Source organism: Myotis nattereri (genome assembly GCF_964212035.1).
Source record: "Myotis nattereri genome assembly, chromosome: 5".
Taxonomy (NCBI): Eukaryota; Metazoa; Chordata; class Mammalia; order Chiroptera; family Vespertilionidae; genus Myotis; species Myotis nattereri.
This window is the reverse complement of record NC_138080.1, coordinates 63,002,476-63,024,493: the sequence shown is the minus strand read 5'-3', so window position 1 is coordinate 63,024,493 and position 22,018 is coordinate 63,002,476. Positions and strand designations below refer to the sequence as shown.

Genomic DNA, 22,018 nt, shown 5'->3' with positions numbered 1-22,018 from the left:
GTATGATGCACTCTGCAAACACAAAGTGCCAAGGCAAATGTAGTAACAACATTTTCATGAAATATGTAGACAGTCATGGAGGCATTTGTGGAATTAATTGCCTATTTCTGAATTGTATAACCATGTGTAAGCACATTACTCATATAGGTGAGAAAGATGTTCATCAAGGTATCAGGGTAAATAAATCATATATCCCATCCCTATAAGAAAGCAAATATAAGCAGCAATGCAAAAAATGTCTTTCACACTTGGTTCCTAAGAATATTTGCTTATTTGTTTTGGGCAACTTATATCATGGGGGTAAATGATAAAAAGAATAGGAATAACTGAAGCCATTAATATAATACCAAATTCTCCATTTCTGTTAATAATTTTCTATACTTTATCATTAATATTGTCAGTGATTATTCTGCTTCACCTATATTTATGTTGTAATAAAATAATACCTCAAACTATGCTCTGTAAAATAAATTACAAAATATCTTGAGGACAAAAAAGGAGCATTGTTTGTAAAAACCAATGTCCAGTGCAGCTCTAAACACCAAGCAAACAAATGAAAACCTATGATTTTATGTCTTTAGAATTTTAAAAATTAATAACTTTTACTGGTTCATCAAGGAAAGTCTTAAGTAAATTGCCTTTTTAAAAAAAAAAAAAAAAGCAAATACATGGTGATGATGATATAATGACTACTAGTGCACTTTGATGTTAATTACTGCCTTGATTCATGCCGGGGTCCAGGGGTCCCCAAAGGTGTGGACGGCGTCGGCGAAGAAGGAATGACACGGTGACAGTGTTCACTTGATCAGCAGCCTAGCCAGGATCTCCAGCCAGGATCTCCAGCCAAGTTCTGGTCTGGATCTCCAGAGAGGTTCTGCTGTTTATTGTCTTGTTACATCTGTATTTATCCCAGTTGATTTTAATCCTGTCAATTTCTATTACAAAGGTTAGGGCGTTTCTTATCTCCATTCCAGGGAGTAAAGATTATGTAGCTTAAGCATGATTGTTTGTAGTGATTAACTACCCGCCTGGCACTTAGTTAAGGAGTTTCATCCCCTCCCTGACTTCAGGGAAAAATTCCTACCTGGGGAAACAACCTTTCTAGGAGAGGCATCCCCTCCCTGACTTCAGGGAAAAATTCCTACCTGGGGAAACAACCTTTCTCGGAGAGGTGACCTTGGTTAAAACACACAGCGCTAAGGGGAGCAAACATATTAAGAACAGTATGCTATATACGCCAGGTCCCTTGAAACATGCTGTGCAGATGTTTCTTTCCTGCAGCGACTGTGTCAAGCAGCAAGAATGGACCGGCTTCCGGCAGATTCAAGCTAAGGTGTCAGTACTTATACCTATCTCTGGTTTTTCCTTTATCAATGCAAAAGCAACACAGTGGGAAAAGGGGAAAATAATGACTCATTATTTTGTAAATAATTTTGACCTTACCCATGAAAATTTTCAGGGAACTCTGGAATTCTGCAGAACATTTGAGAACCTGTTGGTAGACTGGTTAAAAGTGTGGAATGGGGAGTTTTACTGCCTGGGTATGACTCAGCTCTGAGCAAATTACTTAACCTCTCTTTCTCTTACTTTACTCATCTGTAAAATGGAGATATGAATAGTGCTTAGCATGCCTGAGCTGGTTTTTGGTTCAGTGGATAGAACCTCCATTTCAGTCAAGGGCACATGCCTGGGTTGCAGGCTCGATCCCTAGTAAGGGGGCTTGCAGGAGACAGCAGACCAATGATTCTCTCTCATCATTGATGCCTCTCTCTCTCTCTCTCTCTCTCTCACTCTCTCCCCCCGCCCCCCTTCCTCTCTGAAATCAATAAAAATATATTTGAAAAAAAGAAAAGACTAGTGCTTATCGGATAAGATCGTACAAAAATTAGAACAGTAGCTGATATATAAAACACATTTTTTTTTTTGTTTCTTAGTACTATGGTATTAATAAATATATCACCAGTATATTCACTTGGTAGGAGCATTATATAACCATGAATTAATTATGCTGATCCATTATCTTTAAAATATTTAATAATTTAAACATTTCTTTTCTGTGAAGTAGTTTCTCCATGAGACAAAAAAAAAGTAAATTTACAAGAAAGTGACTTTCTAACAAACCTGTATTCCTCTGCTCCAATTTTATTTTTGCTCTTTCTGTATTTTAATTACAATATATTTTGCATATAACATTGTATAAATTTAAGTGCACAGCCTGTTAATTTGATATATTTATTCATTGTAATATGACTTCCATGCGTAGTAATAATTAGCACCTCTATCAGTATTCAAGTGTTCCCTTTTCTTACATCCTCACCAGTACTTCTTATCTCTTGTATCCTTGTTGATAACCCTTTTAACAGGTGTGAGGTGGTTTTGATTTGTATTTCCTGATGATTAGTGATGTTGAGTGTCTTCTCATGTATGTGTTCGCCATTTGTATGTCTTCTTTGAAGACTGTCTAGTTAGTTCCTCTGACCCTTTAAAAATCAGACTGGTGTTTTTCACATTGAGTTATGAGTTCTTTATATATTTCAGACATTAACCTCATTTCTGATATATGGTTTGAAAAACTTTTCTTCCATTCCATAGGTTGCCTTTCCATTTTATTACTTTTGCGGTGCAGAAGCTGTAAGTTTGACATAGTCCCATTTGTTGATATTTTTACTTCTGTTTTTCTCGTTATATCCAAAAATCTGTATTTTTGTCTAGGCATATTATGGTGTTGGGTCATATGTTTAGGTCTTCAATCCATTTCAACTCAATTTTTGTGAGTGGTGTAAGATAGGAGCCAAATTTCTATCTGGGTTTATTCAATTTCCCCAGCACCATTTGTTGAAGAGACTGTTCAGTCCCCATTGGGTATTTTTTGGATCCTTTGTTGAATATTAATTTTCCATATATGTGGGTCTTACTTCTGAGCTCTTTATTCCATTTCATGGTCGTTGTTTCTGTTTTCATGCCAGTACCATGCTGTTTTAAATAAATAGGCTTGTGGTATATGGTAGTTTCCCTTATCTGTAGTTTGGCTTTCTACAGTTATTTGCCCACATCAACCATAGTCTGAAATATTGGCAAGTTCCAGAAATAAACAATTCATAAGTTGTAAATTGTCCAGCATCTCCACACTGTAACATGCCCCTCCACCTGTTGGTCATTTAGTAACCATGTTTGTTAGCAGACCCACTGTCACGGTACTGCAGAGCTTGTGTTCAATAACAGTCCCAAAGCCCGAGAGTAGTGATAATGGCAGTTTGGTGTACACAGCATTGGGTACTGTCCACTAGTCTGTATCCACCAGGGTCTTGGAATAGGTCGCCTTCAGTAAGGGGAAAATGCTGTAGTTTGAAATTAAAAAATGTGATGCCTCTGGCTTTGTTCTTTCTCAGATTGCTTAGGCTTTTGAGGTATTTTGTGGTTCTATACAAATATTAGGATTGTGGGAATTTTTCCTATTTCTGTGGAGAATGCCATTGGGATTTTGATAGGGATTTGTGTGAATCTATAGATCACTTTGGGTGGTATGGACTTTCAACAATATTCTTCTTTCCATAAGGCTGTAAAGGTTGAGAAAGAAAGACAACCACACAGTTGTATGTGTGAGCACTGGGAGCGCTAGCTACCTGCCCCTGCAACTTACTTGTTTCTTCAGAACCTGCATGAGGCCACCTCTTCTTCTGGGTGCCTGGACCCAGCAGTGTCATATGGTGTTTATCTTCTAGAAGATGTGGACTGAGAGACACAAAATTAAAGGAGATACGTTTAGGTATGGCAGTTAGTGTTAAGAAGAAAAATAAAGCAGGTCTGGGAAGTGATCAGTGGTTAAGGGTTGTAATTTTGTACAGATGGTGGGTACAGTAAGGGTAAAAGGAGATAAAGGAAGAAGCCGTGTGGGTATTTGTGGAGCACGTGCTCCATTCAGAGAGAAAGCCTATGCACGTATGCTGAGGAAGGAGCCTGCCTGGACACTAGAGGCCTGTATGACTGAGAATGGTGACAAAGGACCACCCACCATGGAAAATTAAGGAAATAACTGCTGATAGTGGCCTGATTATTTACAATGTTTTGGTTTTATTTTCCTGGATGAATTAGGAAGCCATTGGTGAGCTTTGAGCAAAGATGGGATGCCATCTCACTTACGTTTAATTAGGATTATATAGACTTCAGTATTCAGAACAGACTGAAGTGGACCAAAGACAGGGCAGGGGTCCAGTGAGGAGGCTATTGCAATTATCAAGATAATCACAATGGTCATTTGGGCCAGGGTGCTCTAGGTGTTCAGCAGTGGGGAGACCCTTGAGCCAACAGGATTTTCTGATGAGTTATGATGTAGTTTATAAGAGCAAGAGAAGAGTAGCTTGAAGAACTGAAAGGACATAAGACAGGGAATACTGAGAGGAGGAGTCTGGGGGTTGGGGTTGGGACATCATGTCAGTTCTGCACATACTAATTTGGAATACTGTCCCGGCAGTTGTATATGTGATGTACCTATACATAGAAGGGAAAGTGGAAGTAATCCTTATGAAGATATTGAAAGCTCTGAACTATATGAGATTATTAAGTGGGTGAGGAATCCAGAGAAGAGAAGAGTCTGCAGACTGAGCCCTGGGTGGTCCTGTGTTAAGAGGTCAGAGATACGAGGAGGAACAAGCCTAAGAGGGAGATGCAGCAGCCAGCGGAGAAGCTGGAAATCCAGGAGTGTGGCTCAGCAAATGTCAAGGAAGAGAGTGACTGCAGATGCACGTTAGACTTTTTAATTTCATCCTCCACACCTCAATGTCTCATCTTGTCCATTGAGTCATTTCTCTATGCTAAATTCTGGATCATCTCCTTAGAGGCAATACAGCAGAATAGTTGGTAGAGTCGATCACAGTGACAAGCCGACTGGCTCTAACAAATTCCAGCAAGAATATACTAATGAACACACTTATGAAATTAACAACAAACAATAGAAAATAAAGTAGCAAGTATTTCAATAGCACGTGTATGCTTAGTAAGCACGTGATAAGCATTAGGTCACTAATTTTCTATTCACACGTTTCTAATCAATGGTTTAACTTGGGTGTTTTATTTCACTGGCAATTTTTCACTTCTGAAACTCATGTTTAGTTCTTTTCCAAATATTCATATTCTTACTTTGCTTTTTATTCCTATAGTTTCGATTGTATACTACGTTTTTAAATCATTTTAAATGTCCATTTTTATAATGCCCACCAGTTTGTTATGACCTAAAGCTCTGATGTTCTGTTCCTCTGGCTTGTCATGGCTGTGACTGTCTTACAGGGGTATTTTTGTATCAGTGTTTTATAACTTTGCATTTGTAAACTTGCCCTCCCAGGGTTTTACCTATAAGGATCTTGTGGCCAAAGGGATTTTGCACTTGCTTCTTCCTAGTACCCTAAGCTTACCATTGCCTTCTGGGCCAACACCTATTTTGTAATGTGGGTTTCTTAGTATGTCTACCTAAGTGGAAAAACCTATCTTGAAATTCAGAACAATGAACTCGACTCTAGTGGATTTTGGTTCCATTTATATTAACCGAATGGTTCTGGAAACCCTACACTATCTTCATCATCCTTACATGCAATGAGGCAGACTGTTCACAGTGAAAGGTGCACAGAGTGAGAGTCTGTGAAGGTCTCAGCTCCACAGGGACCTCAGTGCTTAATCTTCCCAAAGGTTATAAAAGAACAACTAAGACCTGTGTGTAGACCCAGGGCCAGGCCATTTTCTTAGTCGGTGTTGAAGTTCTATTTTGTTTTATTTGTGGGGATTTCACTTTCTTCCTTGGGAAAATTCAGAATGCCTCTTAAATTTTATTCCACCTTTCTAGCAGGGTAGGTTTTAGAGATCGGTCTTGTGGATTGAAGACAGATTATTTATTTTGTCACAATACCAAAGCCATAGGTACTCTGCATAGATTTTCAGAGCTGGGATTCTATATCAAGATTATCTAAGAAAACTGGCCTTTCCTAAGGGCATACACAAATGCATGCTACTCAGATCCACATACTTGAAGATCCACCTGTAGTTTGAATGTACTTCTGGCCAATGTGAAATCTTTTTCTACCCTTGCAAGCAGGTATTTCTGAACCCTAGTGCAAAGCTTTTCATTTTGCTTATAGGACATGGGGTAGATGAGACGGAAATGGGTATCATCTGAATAAAAGAACTAATTCGGTCTTGCTATTTTGTAGAGTAAAACAACTACTAAGACTAGTTTTAGGTTCCTTGTATTCTTATTTTAAAGCAGTTGTGACATTATGACTCCCTCAAAGTTATATAAAGTTTCACAAATTTGATTAAGCTGTGAAGAAGGAACTGAGACAAACCTAATTGGATTTTGCTTTATCAATCACCCTGGAACTCTGTTTGCTTATATCGAGTTTTCAATTCAAATATCAAAGATAATTTGCTACCAAAAAGAAACTGTCTTTGACTCAACATTAAGAAGATACATGTAATTCACTATGCTATTTGCCTGTTTAGGAAACCGAAAAATGTGCTTGCAGAACAACAAATATTGTTATAGCGCTGTCGGTTCCATTTTAACATGGTTAATGTTCAAGGGCAATAGAAACAGGAATCAGCACAGGAATATGATTTGGTTTGCTATAAATGAAGTCTTTGTTTTGAGCAACCATATTGTATTTGATATGACAATATATATATCTAGTTCTATTGCATAGCTACAACTCCAATTTTTACAAATGTGTTCATTGTAATTCAAATTATCATGCTAACATATATTTGAAAGAAGAGCATTTTGACTTTGTATAACACTAAATTATTATACTTTTTTGCAATATTTACATTTGTTGAAATTATGGGACCATAAGTAACAAAACTATTTCATAAATAAAGAAGCATGAAGGAATTTATTTCAAGATATAAATGTTGAAAATTTTACATACCACCACCAAATTACTTCAATAAGACTAAAATTATCACTCAATAACTTATAAATAGTATCTTTTCAAGGATCAAGGCTTGTATTCATGTGTGGGATGTATACATATCTATAACATATTCATGTATTAACTATGTTAAATTCCTGTTTCTTTTTTCCTCACTATTCTATATAACCCAGCGGTTCTCAACCTGTGGGTCACGACCCCTTTAGGGATTGAATGACCCTTTCACAGGGGTTGCCTAAGACCATTGGAAAACACATATATAATTACATATTGTTTTTGTGATTAATCACTATGCTTTAATTATGTTCAATTTGTAACAATGAAATTGGGGGTCACCACAACATGAGGAACTGTATTAAAGGGTCACAGCATTAGGAAGGTTGAGAACCACTTATATAACCCATACATTTCTTTTTGCTTCAAAAAACTAATTTAAACATGAGATGGGAGACCTGTATTTGATTAAATGTTGTGATTTCTTGATAAGCAAATAATTGGATTTGCTGCTAGTACAACTTCTCTATTCTTTAAAGCTGAACAGGATTGTTTTTTGTTTTGTTTTGCTTTTTGTTGCTTTTCAATGTGGTCAGAAATATTTACATAATGAAGAGAAAATTACTTTGGTAAAATTTTATTATATTTCACTTTAATGAGTAACAATTTATTAATTTCAAAGACTTTCTGCTCAATAATAATTCTGCATTCCTCATTATTGCCAGTATATAACTGCATCATTGTCAATATTTTCTAGCTTCACAATGATGCATCTTCCAAAAAAACATACGGTTTATCTTTCAGAGAAGCACTACCCATTCCTGCAATGAACTCCAAACCAAGAAAGCAGGCATTCATAGGATGAAATAGAATTTTGCCTACATTGTAAATGTCACACCCTATAGCATCTGAGGTCACACATTCTATGACACTGAAATTATAGTATATAACACTTTAATATGTTTATGTTAAATTCACCAATATATAAAGTAGAAAATTAGAATGAAGAATTGAACTTTGTTTTACTATTTTTCATCACTGAAATAGATTTCTGCTCTGCAATTTGCGAAGGTTATAGGTCTTCAGAAGTATGGAATATATTTTTGCATTCTACACTAGGGTTTGAGGAGTCCAGTTCCAGGCCAAAATTCCCGGGGTGACATTTCAATAGGCAATTGCACAGGCTTTGCCTTGCAGGCCTCATGGGAAAAATTATCATCTTAGGGAACGTACTCTGTGCACAGCCCGTGCATTAGAATTCCTGGAGGGAGTTAACAATTACGGCTTTAAGATTCCTCAGGCCAGCCATGCTCATACACATCTGTATTCCCAGCCTAGGTGCTTTCTTCAAAAGTCTGTTTAGTAGGGGAACGGGCTGAGGCACTTTTCAGGTGTCTCTGCCAAGACCTCCTTAGTGGGGGGTCTTGATTAGGATTCGTGTCCCCACTCTGCCCCAGTACTTTTCCACTCTGGGCCCTCCCCTATTTCCCAAGTCCCTTGTGTCCATAAAAAGGCAGGGGCCTTCTGTTCTGCTTGTGGCTCCTTGGCAGTTAGATGATGCCCCTGTCTGCACAGCCTGCCATGTAACCTCGCTTTGCTGCTGCACATGCAGAAATGGAACACTGGGGTGCAGTCATCTATTCTGATCTCTTGTTACCCTATGGCCGTAAGGAAATCGGGCTTGATTGTTACTTTTAGTTGGGTGTGTCCTCGTAGACAATCTTGACACCCAAGAGCTCCATGACATTCGTAACTTCACCTTTCAGTGGTAGATTTTCTTTGAATAGCTTTCCTTTTTCTTTAATAAAAAGAAAAAAAATAAATGTATGGGGTGACATTGGTTAATAAAATTACATATGTTGGTTTCAAATGTACAATTCTATGATATATCATCTGTATATTGCATTGTATGCTCACCACCAACTCAAATCTTCTTCTGTCACCGTATAGTTGACCTCCTTTTCCCTCTGGTCACCACCATACTGTTGTCTGTGTCTATGAGTTTGTGTTTATTTGTTGCTTTCAGTTTTATGAGTGAAATCATATGGTTCTTAACTTTCTTTTACAAAACTAATGATATAGCCCTAACCGGTTTGGCTCAGTGGATAGAGCGTCAGCCTGCAGACTGGAGGGTCCCAGGTTCGATTCCGGTCAAGGGCACATACCTTGGTTGTGGGCACATCCCCAGTAGGGGGTGTGCAGGAGGCAGCTGATCAATGTTTCTCTCTCATTGATGTTTGTAACTCTCTATCCTTCTCCTTTCTTCTCTGTTTTTATATATATATATATATATATATATATATATATATATATATATATATTTTATTTATTTTTTACAAACAAAAAAAAACTAATGATATGTGCCCAGCCAGCATGGCTCAGTGGTTGAGCATCAACCTATGAACCAGGAGGTCACGTTTCAGTTCCCAGTCAGGGCACATGCCTGGGTTGTGGCTCGATCCCCAGTGTGGGGCGTGCTGGAGGCAGCCAATCGATGATTCTCTCTCATCATTGATGTTTCCATCTCTCTCTCTCCTTCTACCTTCCTCTCTGAAGTCAATAAAATTTTTTTAAAAAAACTAATGATATGTTATTTCTCTACTTAAAAATAATAGCTTGTAACACAGTCATGGAAACCATATTCAAGACATCACATTAACGCTGCTAATGCAGTATTTCCTGTGTTCAAAACTGTTGGGTTTTGGTTTCCATTACTGAATTTTAAAATATGTGGCTCTGCATAATAATAATGGCATATTCACACCCTACCAATTAATATAATGTAAATGTTGAACCTTTCTTCCTGATATTTTAGGCATCAAATTAATCTCTTGAGAAATAAGTTATTGGTCTCTTTTCTAATGTAGCTTGAATAATATTATGTACAGGAAAACAAAGTTTCATTGTCTAACAGACGCCTAATTAGAGAATTGAGCACTTGAATCAAGTGAGGCAAGGAAATGAATTATATAGCATTTACATGTAGAGCTATATGAGTAATAAATGCTGCTTTAAAGGGAAACTCATGAAAGCTTAGTTGAACTTTGAGCTGTTAATTTTTCTTTGTTGATAATTGAAAAAGCAGAACATGACAGCTTTGTCCTTATAGCTTCTGTTACATTAAAGGAATGATTGAGGTTTCACTGGGATAACCAGTGATTCGTATAAAGTTTAGATTTTCATAGATTCTTCATTACATTGAACAATATCTATGGTATGTTTTTAAAAATTAAAGAAACAGCAGTGCCTGAAAATTTGAGTTAAGGTCCTCAGAGGAGCTGAATTAGAAAGGTATCATTGGTAGAAATTAAATGTTCTGTAAAAACAGCTGCTCTGTATAACTGATGAAAACTGTTTTCCAAAAAAGAAGTTTTAGCCTCTCTAGACTTTACCATATTTATAGCTGGGCTGTGTATTTGGTCACATAAGCACATTGTAGTCCAGGAGTCTACCTGATCAAGTACACAGGCTTTGCTTCCTTTGAGAGCAAAGCAATTGCTCTGACATGTAGGCAAAGTTTGATCTGATTTTAGCAGGAGGTGAGGGACTCCTCAGATACCCAACAGAGATAACTTTTGTAGCTTTACAGACAATTACGACTGTCTACTGTAAATCACACATGTCAATTTTCTTCATTAGGATTTTACATTGGAAAACTAAATAAATACACAGACATTTGGGGAATTCGAGTTCTTCACTTAGAACATCAGTTGATAGATGTACGAATTCTATTTATCCTTTCATTGTTACCTGGGTTCCTTCCTTTCTAATGCAGACTAACCTACTGCTGGGTTGTATTTGTGTGTGCTCTTCTAAATGTCTGTAGTGTTAGGTAAAGAAAAGTGGATTGACTATGACTATATTCTAGTCACATGCCTAATTCTTGATAAAAGCATAGTTGTTTTGGTAGCTCCTATCCCAACTGTCCACTAGTGGGCCATTCTACTGATTATCACTGTCTTTAGCTGATACTTTCTGGCCACTCATTACAGGTGTGGCAAGTATAAAATGCTAGCTCTATCTTGAGTGGTTCCTGTGCCTCTTTTGAAAGGCCCTATTATAGTTCCTAGACATAGGAGTTCTACTTCTAAGGCAACCATAGTAGTGGTTGGACCAGTCTTAGCCCTTCATCAAGCCTTGAAGAGTTTTGTGTTCTCAATTTTTGAGGCTCATTTGACAACTGAGACATATAAGCACGGTTGGTCCTCCAAAGTCAGCCCTTGGTGCCAATTGAAGAACACCCTAAAAGTTCTACTAAATATCTTGTTTCATAAGTTCCTTAAAAATACTCTCGTGATTAAAGTCACAGCAGTCCCTGGGTTTGTTAAGGACATTAGAAGATGGCTGTATGGTGTTAAATGCTGATGCATGTGCATGCTTGTGTGTACAGAGAGACCCCTAGAGTGAGTGAGAAAATGACAGAAAACAATCAAGGCATCAGAGTCTAACTGGAAAGTCGGTAGTAAAATACTATTATGTTTCTCAAACACACTGATTCTTAAGCTATCTTAAAATCAAGTGATGTGGAGTTCTCACCAAATTATAATGTAAGGTGAAGATATGGCATATCAATTTCTGAGATATTATTAAATGCTTCAAAGAAACTAAGATGCAAAGGAATGGATTTGGAGATGGATAAATTTCTTTTTCAATATACCTAGAGGAGGAAATAAAAGATCTATTATGATGGCAGTTAATCTTCTATCTTAGTGGAAGACCTTGTGGGGAAGTAAATGAAATGTTCTAAGTTTTGATCAAATAAAATAGGCACATGACTTTTTAAAAATGAAACATGTATGTGACATAAAAAAGCAACTGTCCTTTCTCTATTCATCTGTCCTGTTCCTTGCCAGAAAAAAATGCTTTGAACTCTCTTATTTTTTTTTTTGAAACCTAAATGTATTTTCTTATACATATCTTAATCATTTTAACCATTATTTATAGTTACAGGTGTTTTTCTCAACTACAAACTTCCTTACCTCCCCCAATATACATAGTTGTCACTATTTGTAATTGCTCTCTTTAAAGCCTTAAAGGCTTTTTTTTTTTTTTTTTTTTTTTACTTAAAGTAAACTTACTTGGTAAATATATGTAGCATACTTGCATACCTATTTCTTATTCAATAAATTATGCGGAGTATCATGGCAGACATTGCTGATTGTTCATATAGCAGCTATTACTCCTTTCTTGCTTGGCATACAGAACAAATAAATAAAATCCTGCTTTATATAACAAGGTAATTATACTGTGAAACATTGCATCTGTCTTATTGCTAAATTTAACACCATCCTTATCTCTCTTCCATTATTATATTTTGTAGTACCTCCCCTGAATTTTCTTGGTCAGAATAAGGGTAGAGTTCTAGCCTCCCATTTAGAAGGCAATCTTGTATTTCAAAAATTAATTATAAAATAGGTTATATTTTCCAGGAAAATCTTAAATCTCATTCCTTGGTAGCACGCTTCTAATGGCTGTAAAACTGAGACAGATGGCTCTTTATTACTCTATATCCAAGAGACTGTCCTTCACATAAAGTCTACAGCAGATGCTTCAGGAGCTTTATTAATGAGAAACAAACAGGGGAGATGTCCAGAAAAGGCTCATTATCTTATTAAAGGGACATTAAGCCATATCCAGCATGTATTAAAGCAGATATTAAAGAGTTTACTACATGTCTTTGGAAACATCTTAACATTGTACTTTTTCCATTACTTTTGCATGTCTTAACTGTCTTACCTATTAGCTGAGGATATTGTGTAAACAACAAAAATCCACATTGGGTTCACTGTACATTCCTTGAGATCTAACATGCTGCGTTCCAGTATTTTGTGATTTGTGCTGATAAGGCTACATAAATTAGATGCAATTCAGAGTACCGCCATCTAAAAGTTAATAATGCCCACGTTGTCAAATCTCCTGGCTAAAGTTGACTGCTGAATTGATTTCTTGCGGCTTGTTGATCTTACTGGTTCATCTTTTTTTCTTTCCTCATTATTTGAAAAGTGAGTCATTTCATTGCAAAACACCTTTTTCTGCCAACATACAGTATGATAATTCCTTGTAAGAAAGTGATAGGTAACATCTGGGCTAAATTCCACCACACTGTCCCACATGTGGAGAAAGTCTAAAGAAAGGAGCCAGTTTAATTTCTAAAGGCCAAGAATCAAACCTCATATGCTCTAGAAGCTCTTACTTGCCAGAAAATATTGCATATGTCCACAATTGGCCACATACTACACTGTTGGACCTTTAAAGGCTCCCATTCATCATATTTTTTGACAAAAACTTTTTTAATGGGATAGTCTGTTAGAAGATTGTTTGTAAAGTTCTCCAAACTACTTCTTAAAAATGTGGGTCCTACCACCCGTGTAAGCCAGAACCATCTGATACCCAGAATTTCTATGTATACTGAGCCAAACTTTGGGGTGCTTACAGCAATCACTATTATTATTGCTCTAGCATTCATTATTATGCAGTAGTGAACATGTAGGTGATGGTGAGGCTTAATTTGCTAAAATTCAACAATACAGGAATAAAAGTCCAAGGGATGTAAGCTTTTTAATTTGTTCAAAATCAGCCATGCATAGAAAGTTAGTTAATAGACATTATTATGGGGAAATGGGCTGAAGAAATGACTTTCAGAGAGAAAAAATATATAACTCCATTTTCTATAAAGTTAAGGAATTTCAATTTAGGATGCAAATCCATGTACAATATTGACAGGGCTGATGTTCGCAATTTATGGCCTGACACACTGTGTAAAACTTTGGTTGATTTCAAAACAGCTACAACAGCTAAGAGCATTGCTGTCCCTGCACAGGGACCCCACCTTGTACACTCTATTTCAAAATACCAGGCACATGCAAGTATAATCCCTGCACTAAACATAACTATTATCTTTTGAAATTGTTCAATTCCTGTGCTAAAGGAGGTTATGAAATTCTAAGTGGGATACAAGCACTTTAAAAATGTAATATTGATTACATCAACAAAACTTATACTCACAGGATTCACAAATCATGCCTAATTGACAGCACCATCAAGTCATTTAGGAAATTCACATTCTTGCATCAAGCCTAATTGTCAGTATGAAGAGTAACTCTTCCATAGCCTATTTATCTGTAAATTGGGACACCGAAGTATAAACCCAAGAAAATAATTCAGTGGATGTGTTGAACTCATTGCCTCTAATATCCCCTCCTCACCACCTATGCTAAGAAATCTAGTACAGAAATCTGGCTGAATGAGTTGTGGAGTTTCTGATCCTGGATCTGTTTTTGTTGATGTTCACATCCTTAAGAGAACACGGGCATGTACTGCACAGTCATGTACTGCATAGCGACACTGTAAGCCATGGTTAAGTGGCGCATGACTGTAGCTAATAAAATAATCCTTATTTTTCCTGACTAAAGGTTTTGAAGGCAGGGAGATGATAATTTTTGCTTCCTTTGAATGTCCTAAATGACTATCATGCTATGAGCATTTACCTGGATAATTTAGGAGGGAAGGCTCATGGACCCTGGTTCTTCTTGTGGATTATCCTGTCTTGGATCTGGGTATTAGAAGCTCTACACCAACAAAGTAGAGCCAGGGCCCAACACAGAGACAGTGAAAAACCAAGGCCAGCTAATTTCCACAGCGGTCAGCGGAGATCCGGCTCTGTTGTAAACTTACCTGCTTGCTACGGCAGGACTGTAAGGTCAAACAGAGTAGAATTGACTCCAGGTGGTACAGCTGCCATGTCAAGCTTGAGACAGGACTGGCAGGAAATAGGATTTGAACAAGCAGAAAGAGTGACTTTTTGGCTTTTGCTCTATCAGAGATAGACATAGCCAAGCTCCATTTTTCATACCTGAAAGGACAGGATTAACAGTTTTGTGTTCCCTCCAAATAATTTTTGGCTAGATTCATCTCCTTTGGGGACTGCTATGTTTTGTCGATGTCAGAATATCCAAGCCCTGTAGACAATTTTTTATGAAAATTGGTTTGAGTCAAACAGAAGATATGCCTGGCAGCAAGATCTCAACAGACTGAGAAAACGGCAAACAATTATTCTGGAAGCAGTTCCCTCTTTAATCTCAAATGTGTAAAAGAAACTCAGGAAGATGGCATGAAGGTGAGAGAAAAGAAAGGAGGTATTTGCCTTTTAGTAGTTATATGCCTGGGGTGTGACTACCCACCGTTACCTGTCCAGTTATGATCAGATCACTGTGTGAGCTTACTTTTCATAGAACCCCCTTTTTCATCTACGTTATTATATTTCGAAAATCTTCCTTTGTTAAGGTTTTTCTAATGCATAGAAAGTAACAGTGAAGACTGGGAGAGGCAGCTGTTTTATCTCCTATTGGAGGCCACCCCTTTAGCTTTCAAACCCTTTGTCTTTCCAACTAAAAGCTGGGGCAGGTTTGAGAGACAAAGGGTTTATTTTGCTGGCTCTCTGGCTTTGCACATCCTCAATTCCTAAGGGAAGAATCTCTGGCACCCAATCCGCCTGAATCCAGGTGCTGACTGACAAAGGTGCAAACTTGTGTCTGGCACATATCTAAGGGCCATACTCAGGTACGCTTAGAGGGCAAAGGCCAGGGGGCATAGTGAGGGAGACAAGAGCACAAAAACAATGTCTTACCTGTATGTCCCAAACTAAAAAGCCTGCCCTCAGTCCGCTGGAAGAGCGCAGACAGCAAAGGGCAGTCTTCCTGGGGAAAAAGGCCCGAGATACAGCCCCAGAGCGCATAGAACTCAAGAACTGTCTTTCCCTTTTTTACATGCATGAGCCCCATGGGGACTGTATGTCTCACTGGTCATCACAGCCAGGCAACTGAGGGCCATTTCCTGGGTGACAGCCACCAAAACAGGGTGTCAACACAGACTCCAGGGTGCCAGTGTCTCCTGAAGGGGAGCTTGTGGCAGCAGACACGAGTAGTCACAGGCAGGCAGCCTCGGGCCCCTTGAGTCGAATTAAGCAGACGGTTGAATCATACATGAGCATTTTTTCCAATAATGACGGCAGTATGGAAGAGCGGTTGGTCACACTGGAAATTCTGCTCTCACCTGTGTATTATCAGCCACCTGCTGAGGGGAGTGGGGGGGGAGGAGATAACTCCGTGTAGCTGAGAGCAGCAAGTGTAACATGAAAAGGAGAGGGTCTGAGCTCCTGAAGGCCAGACTGCAATCTTCTATGATGTTAAAAACTGCCTCAGGAATAGGCTGAGCTGAGCTAAGTTCGACAACAAGGTGGCTAAACTCCCAGAGTGGGTCAGGGCCTGAGCACAGCAACCAAATTAGTGTCCTTGGTCTGTTCTCAAATTGGCCCCTTATTCAGAAAGAAAATACATCAAGGAATCTTGCACAACCATGCTCTATTCTGTGCCCTTCCCCACTATCACTTGTACCTATGACCAAATCCAGGGCACTAGACACATGCCCTAGACAGAGGGGCAGCAAGAAGAGCACCCACCCACCGAGGCCTCACACGCAGGCCCATTTCTCAATTAAACACAGCTCTGAAGAGGATTGCACTGGGCCTTTAGTTTGTTTTAGGTCTGTAAGTCCCACTGGCCACCAGAGCCAGGCAATGTAGAAGTGCCCCTTGGGCAGCAGGTGCAAAAACTGGGGTTCCAGACAGGCCCATAGCTCCTGGGAGGAGCTTATACCCTTGAGAGGCAGAGTGAGAGTGAGGATGGAGGCCAGCAGGCACTCTCTTCAGATTAGTGTAGTAGGTTAGTGAGGCAAGAACCCACAGGGAGAATCTCCTCCCTGCACTCCATTTCTCACAAAGTTTGAAGCTAATATTCTGCAAAAGAGTTAAGAATAAACTCAAGGACTTGTTAGTAAAAGGGTTAAAGTCCAAAACCCATATGGTGCTCTCCTCTATCCTCTGTGAAAGTAAGATAAAGGGGAGAGAAAGAGGAATGTTGCATTTCCCTCTTCCCAGTATCTAGAGACATTTCTCTTCCTCTGTGGAAGTACTAGTAAGATAAGCATTTGGTGGCTTGGAGGTATTTCTACCCTTCGCATATGCATTCCTCTCCCATGGACACCGCCCCCCCCCCCACCCCCCCCACCCCCCGCCGCAATTCCCTAAAACTGCCTTTCTTGTCTCTAACACACATCTACTTTCCTAATGAACTGTGTCTCAAATGAAAGAAATTTTAATCAGATAAATTTGTTTGCTATTGTAATATGGGATTCGAGGTGAGCAGAATCTCCCTTTATGAGTTCTTGCCTCACAAAGTTCGAGAGTTTATTCTTCAGACTAAAAGATTTTAAATAAAAATGTATACGCTTACAATAAACTTTCCCAAATGGGAGAGCCTGCTCTTTCTCTTAATTTCCTTTCAATGAGGAAAGCAAAGGAAGGAGATAAAGGGGTCCTGATACTCTTCAGAAGAATGACAAAAGTCCAAAGCCCATGTGGTGGGCCTCTTTTACTCTCCCCATATCTTGTGACATTACATACTTTCACAGAAGATAGAGAAAAGTAAGCTATCTCCTTCCCCTTGTCATATGCATTCCTCTCCCATGGACCCCCCTTATTCCCTGAACCTGCCTATCCTGTCTCTGAAATTCCTTTCACTATGGCCCTGAGGGTCTTGAGTTTCTCCTTGTGGGGTTTAAACTCTTTCAGTCCTCATCAGGCACCTGGACTTTTGAGTTCCCTCCCTATTGTAGGTCACCCCATTCCAGGGGTGGGGTTTATGACAAGATTATGCTTCCTACACATTTTTCCACCACCCCCAGAGGATGAGTTAGCTACAGGTGGAACAATAAGCCCCTCCTACCTGCTTCATTGGAAAGAGGCGTCAATTCGATGAGTCTGTGCAGAGGTGAGTTTAGGATATTTCTACTCAGTGTTTAACTGGAATGCCATTCATACTTTAAATGAATAAAAATGAGTGTTATATACCCTAAAAAATTAAGCATAACGATGAAATAACTGGCTCAGGATTCAAGTTCTTTTTCATTTAAGGGTATATGGAAATATGTTATTTTCCTGAATTTTTATCATCTTTATCACTCTGCCCTTTTCTGCAGTATCTGTATGCGTGCTCTGTGTTGGAACGTATTGCTTTCACTTCATCTTAACTGAACAATTGCTGAGCAAACAGCTGTACCAGATGTTTGCTCCGCGATGGTGAAAGCAATCAGATGGGTATCGATCTGGGATCACAACTTCAGAAAGAAAATGCTGAGAATTCAGCTTTTGGCTTTCACCCCTCAGGACAAGCAGTCACCCAGACAAAAGATGCTGTTGTCAGTGAAACTGGTAGTGTTAATCTCTGTTTGGCTAATTCAGTCCCCTGCTGTAAAATTGGATCCCACTCATATTCTACCCTCCATTATGATTCACCAACATGATGCTTTTCTTGGGTTAGAAATAGGTGAAACCAGCAGTGAATCCATTGTTCTGCATTTATACTTTGGCACAACCCTTTCTATCTATTATGGTCAGGTAGTTCAGCCTCCTTTGACTCTGAGTGGATTTCACAATTCTATTTAGAACTACTCTGTGATTGCAAAATTATGAAAAGTGTTCAAAACGAAAATGTATTATCTAAATGATATTTAGTATATGATGATTTCTACTTTATTTCAGCAGAGCTAAAAAATGAACCGTGTTTTACTGAAAGGTACAGAAATGTTTCCTCATTGATTAATGGAAATAAGATAGTGTTATGCCATGCCATGGAAGCAAATCAGATCATTTATTTGATTTTTGCATAAGAATATCTGCCTTTGAATTGTAAACCCCCAGTAATAAATCTTTAATAGGGTAGATATTCCTAAAATATATAAGTATCATTTTTACTTATAAATATTTGTTACTTGAAAATAATGCCTACACAAGCTCTTCTAGTTTAGTTCTCCTAGTACCTCTCTGCTTCTTTATCCATTTTCTATGAGGCTGAACGATATGCTTGGAACCACTCTTTCTTAAAAAATGAATTACAAATGCTTTGGATGGATAAACCTGTGGCATTGGACACATCAAAACAATCAATGCAATGGTGGAAGGATGCAGTCACCCTCAATGGAGCTGCCCTTGTATGGTATGATTTCTCACCATTTTTCTAAGTTATATCGAATATATGTTACACATGTGAAAAATTCCTAATAATTCAGTTTCTAATCAAAAGATATAACTATATCCATGTGACTGACTTATGTTGTCTAAAGTTCTTAGGTCACTTCTAGCCCTGGCCCAAAATTGAAGGCAGAAGGATAACGTGTTTGTAAAAGTAGCCCATCCCCATTTTCAAGCCTTCAAACCATCTGTCTAGAGTAAATAGAAAGTTACTTAATTTTCCTTTCTAGGATGGTGGGGAAAGAGTAGCTTTCCAAAAATTTTAAGATAAATAAAGGAATTTAAGACTTTTTTCAAAATAATGCTTCTCAATCTGCGTAACTACCTAGACATTTATCTCCATAATGTAAGTGGGCCTCAGCAACTCCCCAAATTATCACGCAATGCTCAGGGCCCTATATACATGACTACCCTCTTGGCTCTCAATCAGGGAGGTTACAGCTCTGAAACAAACCTGTAGTGCAGTTATTTATTGTGGAATTCCCCTGGCTCTATAGTTCTGAGCTCTCCTATGGATGGTGACTCAGAGGTATCTTCTCACCTGGGCCTCAGTCTGTATATGCCCCCATTAATACCAGTTATTCAACTTCCATTATGTGTGAAATTACCCTTCCAGGTAATAGTATGCTAAACCCACATCCAGGGGCAGGCTAATTCCCCCAGCTCTCATTGTCCCAGAAAACAATTAATGATGTATTTTGATAACATGTTTTCCAGATGATTGACATTAAAAAGCAGTTAACCATCTAATAAAATGCAATGGGAGCACAGCATCACTTCGGAGGCATTCTTGGCAAAAATGCGTCACCTGAATCTGTCTGAGTGTAATTATGAAAAAACATTAAACAGAGGAACATTCTTCAAAGGTTCCTGCCTTACAGAAGTTTGACAAAAAAAAATGTCTTTTCCTCCAACAAAATAGACTCCTTACTGTAACAATTGTACCCCTTAATCTATCATTGGGAAAGCCGATAAAAAGAAGACATTACTTCAGAGCAAATTTAACTCTAAAATTTATGGAGCAGTAGATGAAAGTTTTGCCTGTTATTGAGTGGAATATTCTAATTGGTACTAATACAGGTATAAAAATGAAATTTTCTTTACTACAAAGTATCTACGTGATATAGAGGCCAAGTCACGGAGTGGAATTCCACAGAAGGTAAGAAACTAGAAATCACGCCTGGGGGCCACTGAAAAGTGGTGAGAGCATTAGCAAAACACTCCAAGTCTGGCTTTCCGTTGTTCATTTATCAACCCTCTGAAATCACAGCTCTTTTCTTACTCCAGTTACCATCCTAACTCTACAAAACATCTGGAAAAGCAGGCCACAAACAGCAGCAGCTGTTATTGTTGGCAAAGAACAGCGATGGCAGCATGTAGCAGCACGTGCCCAAAGGTGGCAGAGAGCTGAGTAAGGGCGGGCAGCAGCATTCCACTTAGAATGTAGAATTGGTTTGGGATATTAAGAACAACAATTCACACAATAATTCTTATCCTTTTCATGAAAGCATGCCCAGCTTTTTATTAAAAAATATTTGATTTACTTACCAAGTACATGTTTGCTAAGCTGAAAGATGGGTGGGTGGATAGAGCTATTTTACCTCACAAGCCAGAAAAAATAAAATGCATCAAAATTGAGTCCTTGAAAACTAAGAATCCATTAATCAGCATAACATTAAAAAGTGATTCGCTAAACTTAGATTACCAAATAATTAACAGAAATATCATGTAGGTCTGTTAAAGAAACTTACCTATAACAGGTACCATGCAATCAATGTAGAATAGAAAGTTAATGCAAGAGAGAGCCCAGTAAAAAGACAAGTATATTGAAAATGATCAATGGTTTCAACCAAGTAAACCATTACAAGTTTCACAAATTAAAACTTTGAAAAGGATTGCCTTTTATGAACACAGGTTCAGTTATTTTAAGTTCTGTGGTCTTACCTTGGATGGTATGAGGGATGTGTGGAGTCTGAACTAATAGTTCAGGAGATTTCTTGTTAGTGGCTGTGGGTCCTGGAGTTCTGACATGACCTTCTTCCTACTATACAAGAAAATATAAATTACATTATTTTCATATTCAATATTTGGGTCCATTGCACCAAAACTAAACTAAAGCGTAAGATAAATCTACCCCTGATTGTTGCATGAAATTCTCCCCAATGGGATGGGGAAGAACATCATCTCAGATTTTCAACAGAAAATCAGGCTCAGCATGTTCAAGACCACAATTTAAAACAAACAAAACAAGACATGATGTATTCTTTAAGCAGTACCCTCTATCAGATATTGCCCCACATTTCCATTGCAGGTAGGTTAGCCTAAGGATGTAACATATAGCTATCTTTGGCCTGGTTTCATTTTCATCCTGGAGACTAGATACAATGGCCACTTTACTCTCTGGGTTGAAGGACCAGGCAAGAAGACTACTGGCCTGCAATTCCTTCATGGCATCTGTCACAATATCACTGTCACTGCTGGGGGAAGGTAGTGGGGTAGGGACACTGGAACCAAGAACTGCACAGCTGAGTCCAGTCAACACATACAGAAGAACAATTTAAATCTCTAAACTTTGGCTTTCAAGTGAAATACTTCCCTTTCACCCACATTTTGAAGATTGTGGGACCACTGACAGCCTGGGTCCCCGTGTGACGCATATCTATTGCCATGTAATGAACTACCCAAACAATCTGCAACCTCTTACTTTGCTGTGTGAGATGGATATTCACAGCGTTTTCAGTGGAGTAACGGAAGCCTTAAAATAGGAAAGTTGACTGTGGCATAGTCAAATTGCCCTGTGATTAGTATCTAATTTTTTTAGCCCTTGAAAAGGGTTAATGCCATGAGAACTTCTAAGTACTTGCTTTTGGAGAAACTGTCACAGTATGAATGAAATTTTTTAAAACATAGATTTTGCAGGGATTAGAATGTGCATTGTGCACAGGCATTACCTTAGCAACCTTTGAGTGGAAGACACAAACCTGAGGATGCAGTCCTAATCACTATTTTAATAATCAAGGAA

General features: G+C 38.4%; 1 protein-coding gene across 1 annotated transcript in view; it reads right to left on the bottom strand.

Moving 5' to 3' along the window:
• The window catches only part of SLC7A11 (solute carrier family 7 member 11), a 241,368-nt gene that overhangs the window by 4,279 nt on the left and 215,071 nt on the right, over positions 1 to 22,018 (bottom strand). The window contains exon 14 of the mRNA XM_081093138.1: positions 20,941 to 21,040. Within this exon, the coding sequence (XP_080949264.1) occupies positions 20,997 to 21,040 (44 nt within the window). The 3' untranslated portion in view covers positions 20,941 to 20,996. The remainder of the gene's footprint in view (positions 1 to 20,940; positions 21,041 to 22,018) is intronic.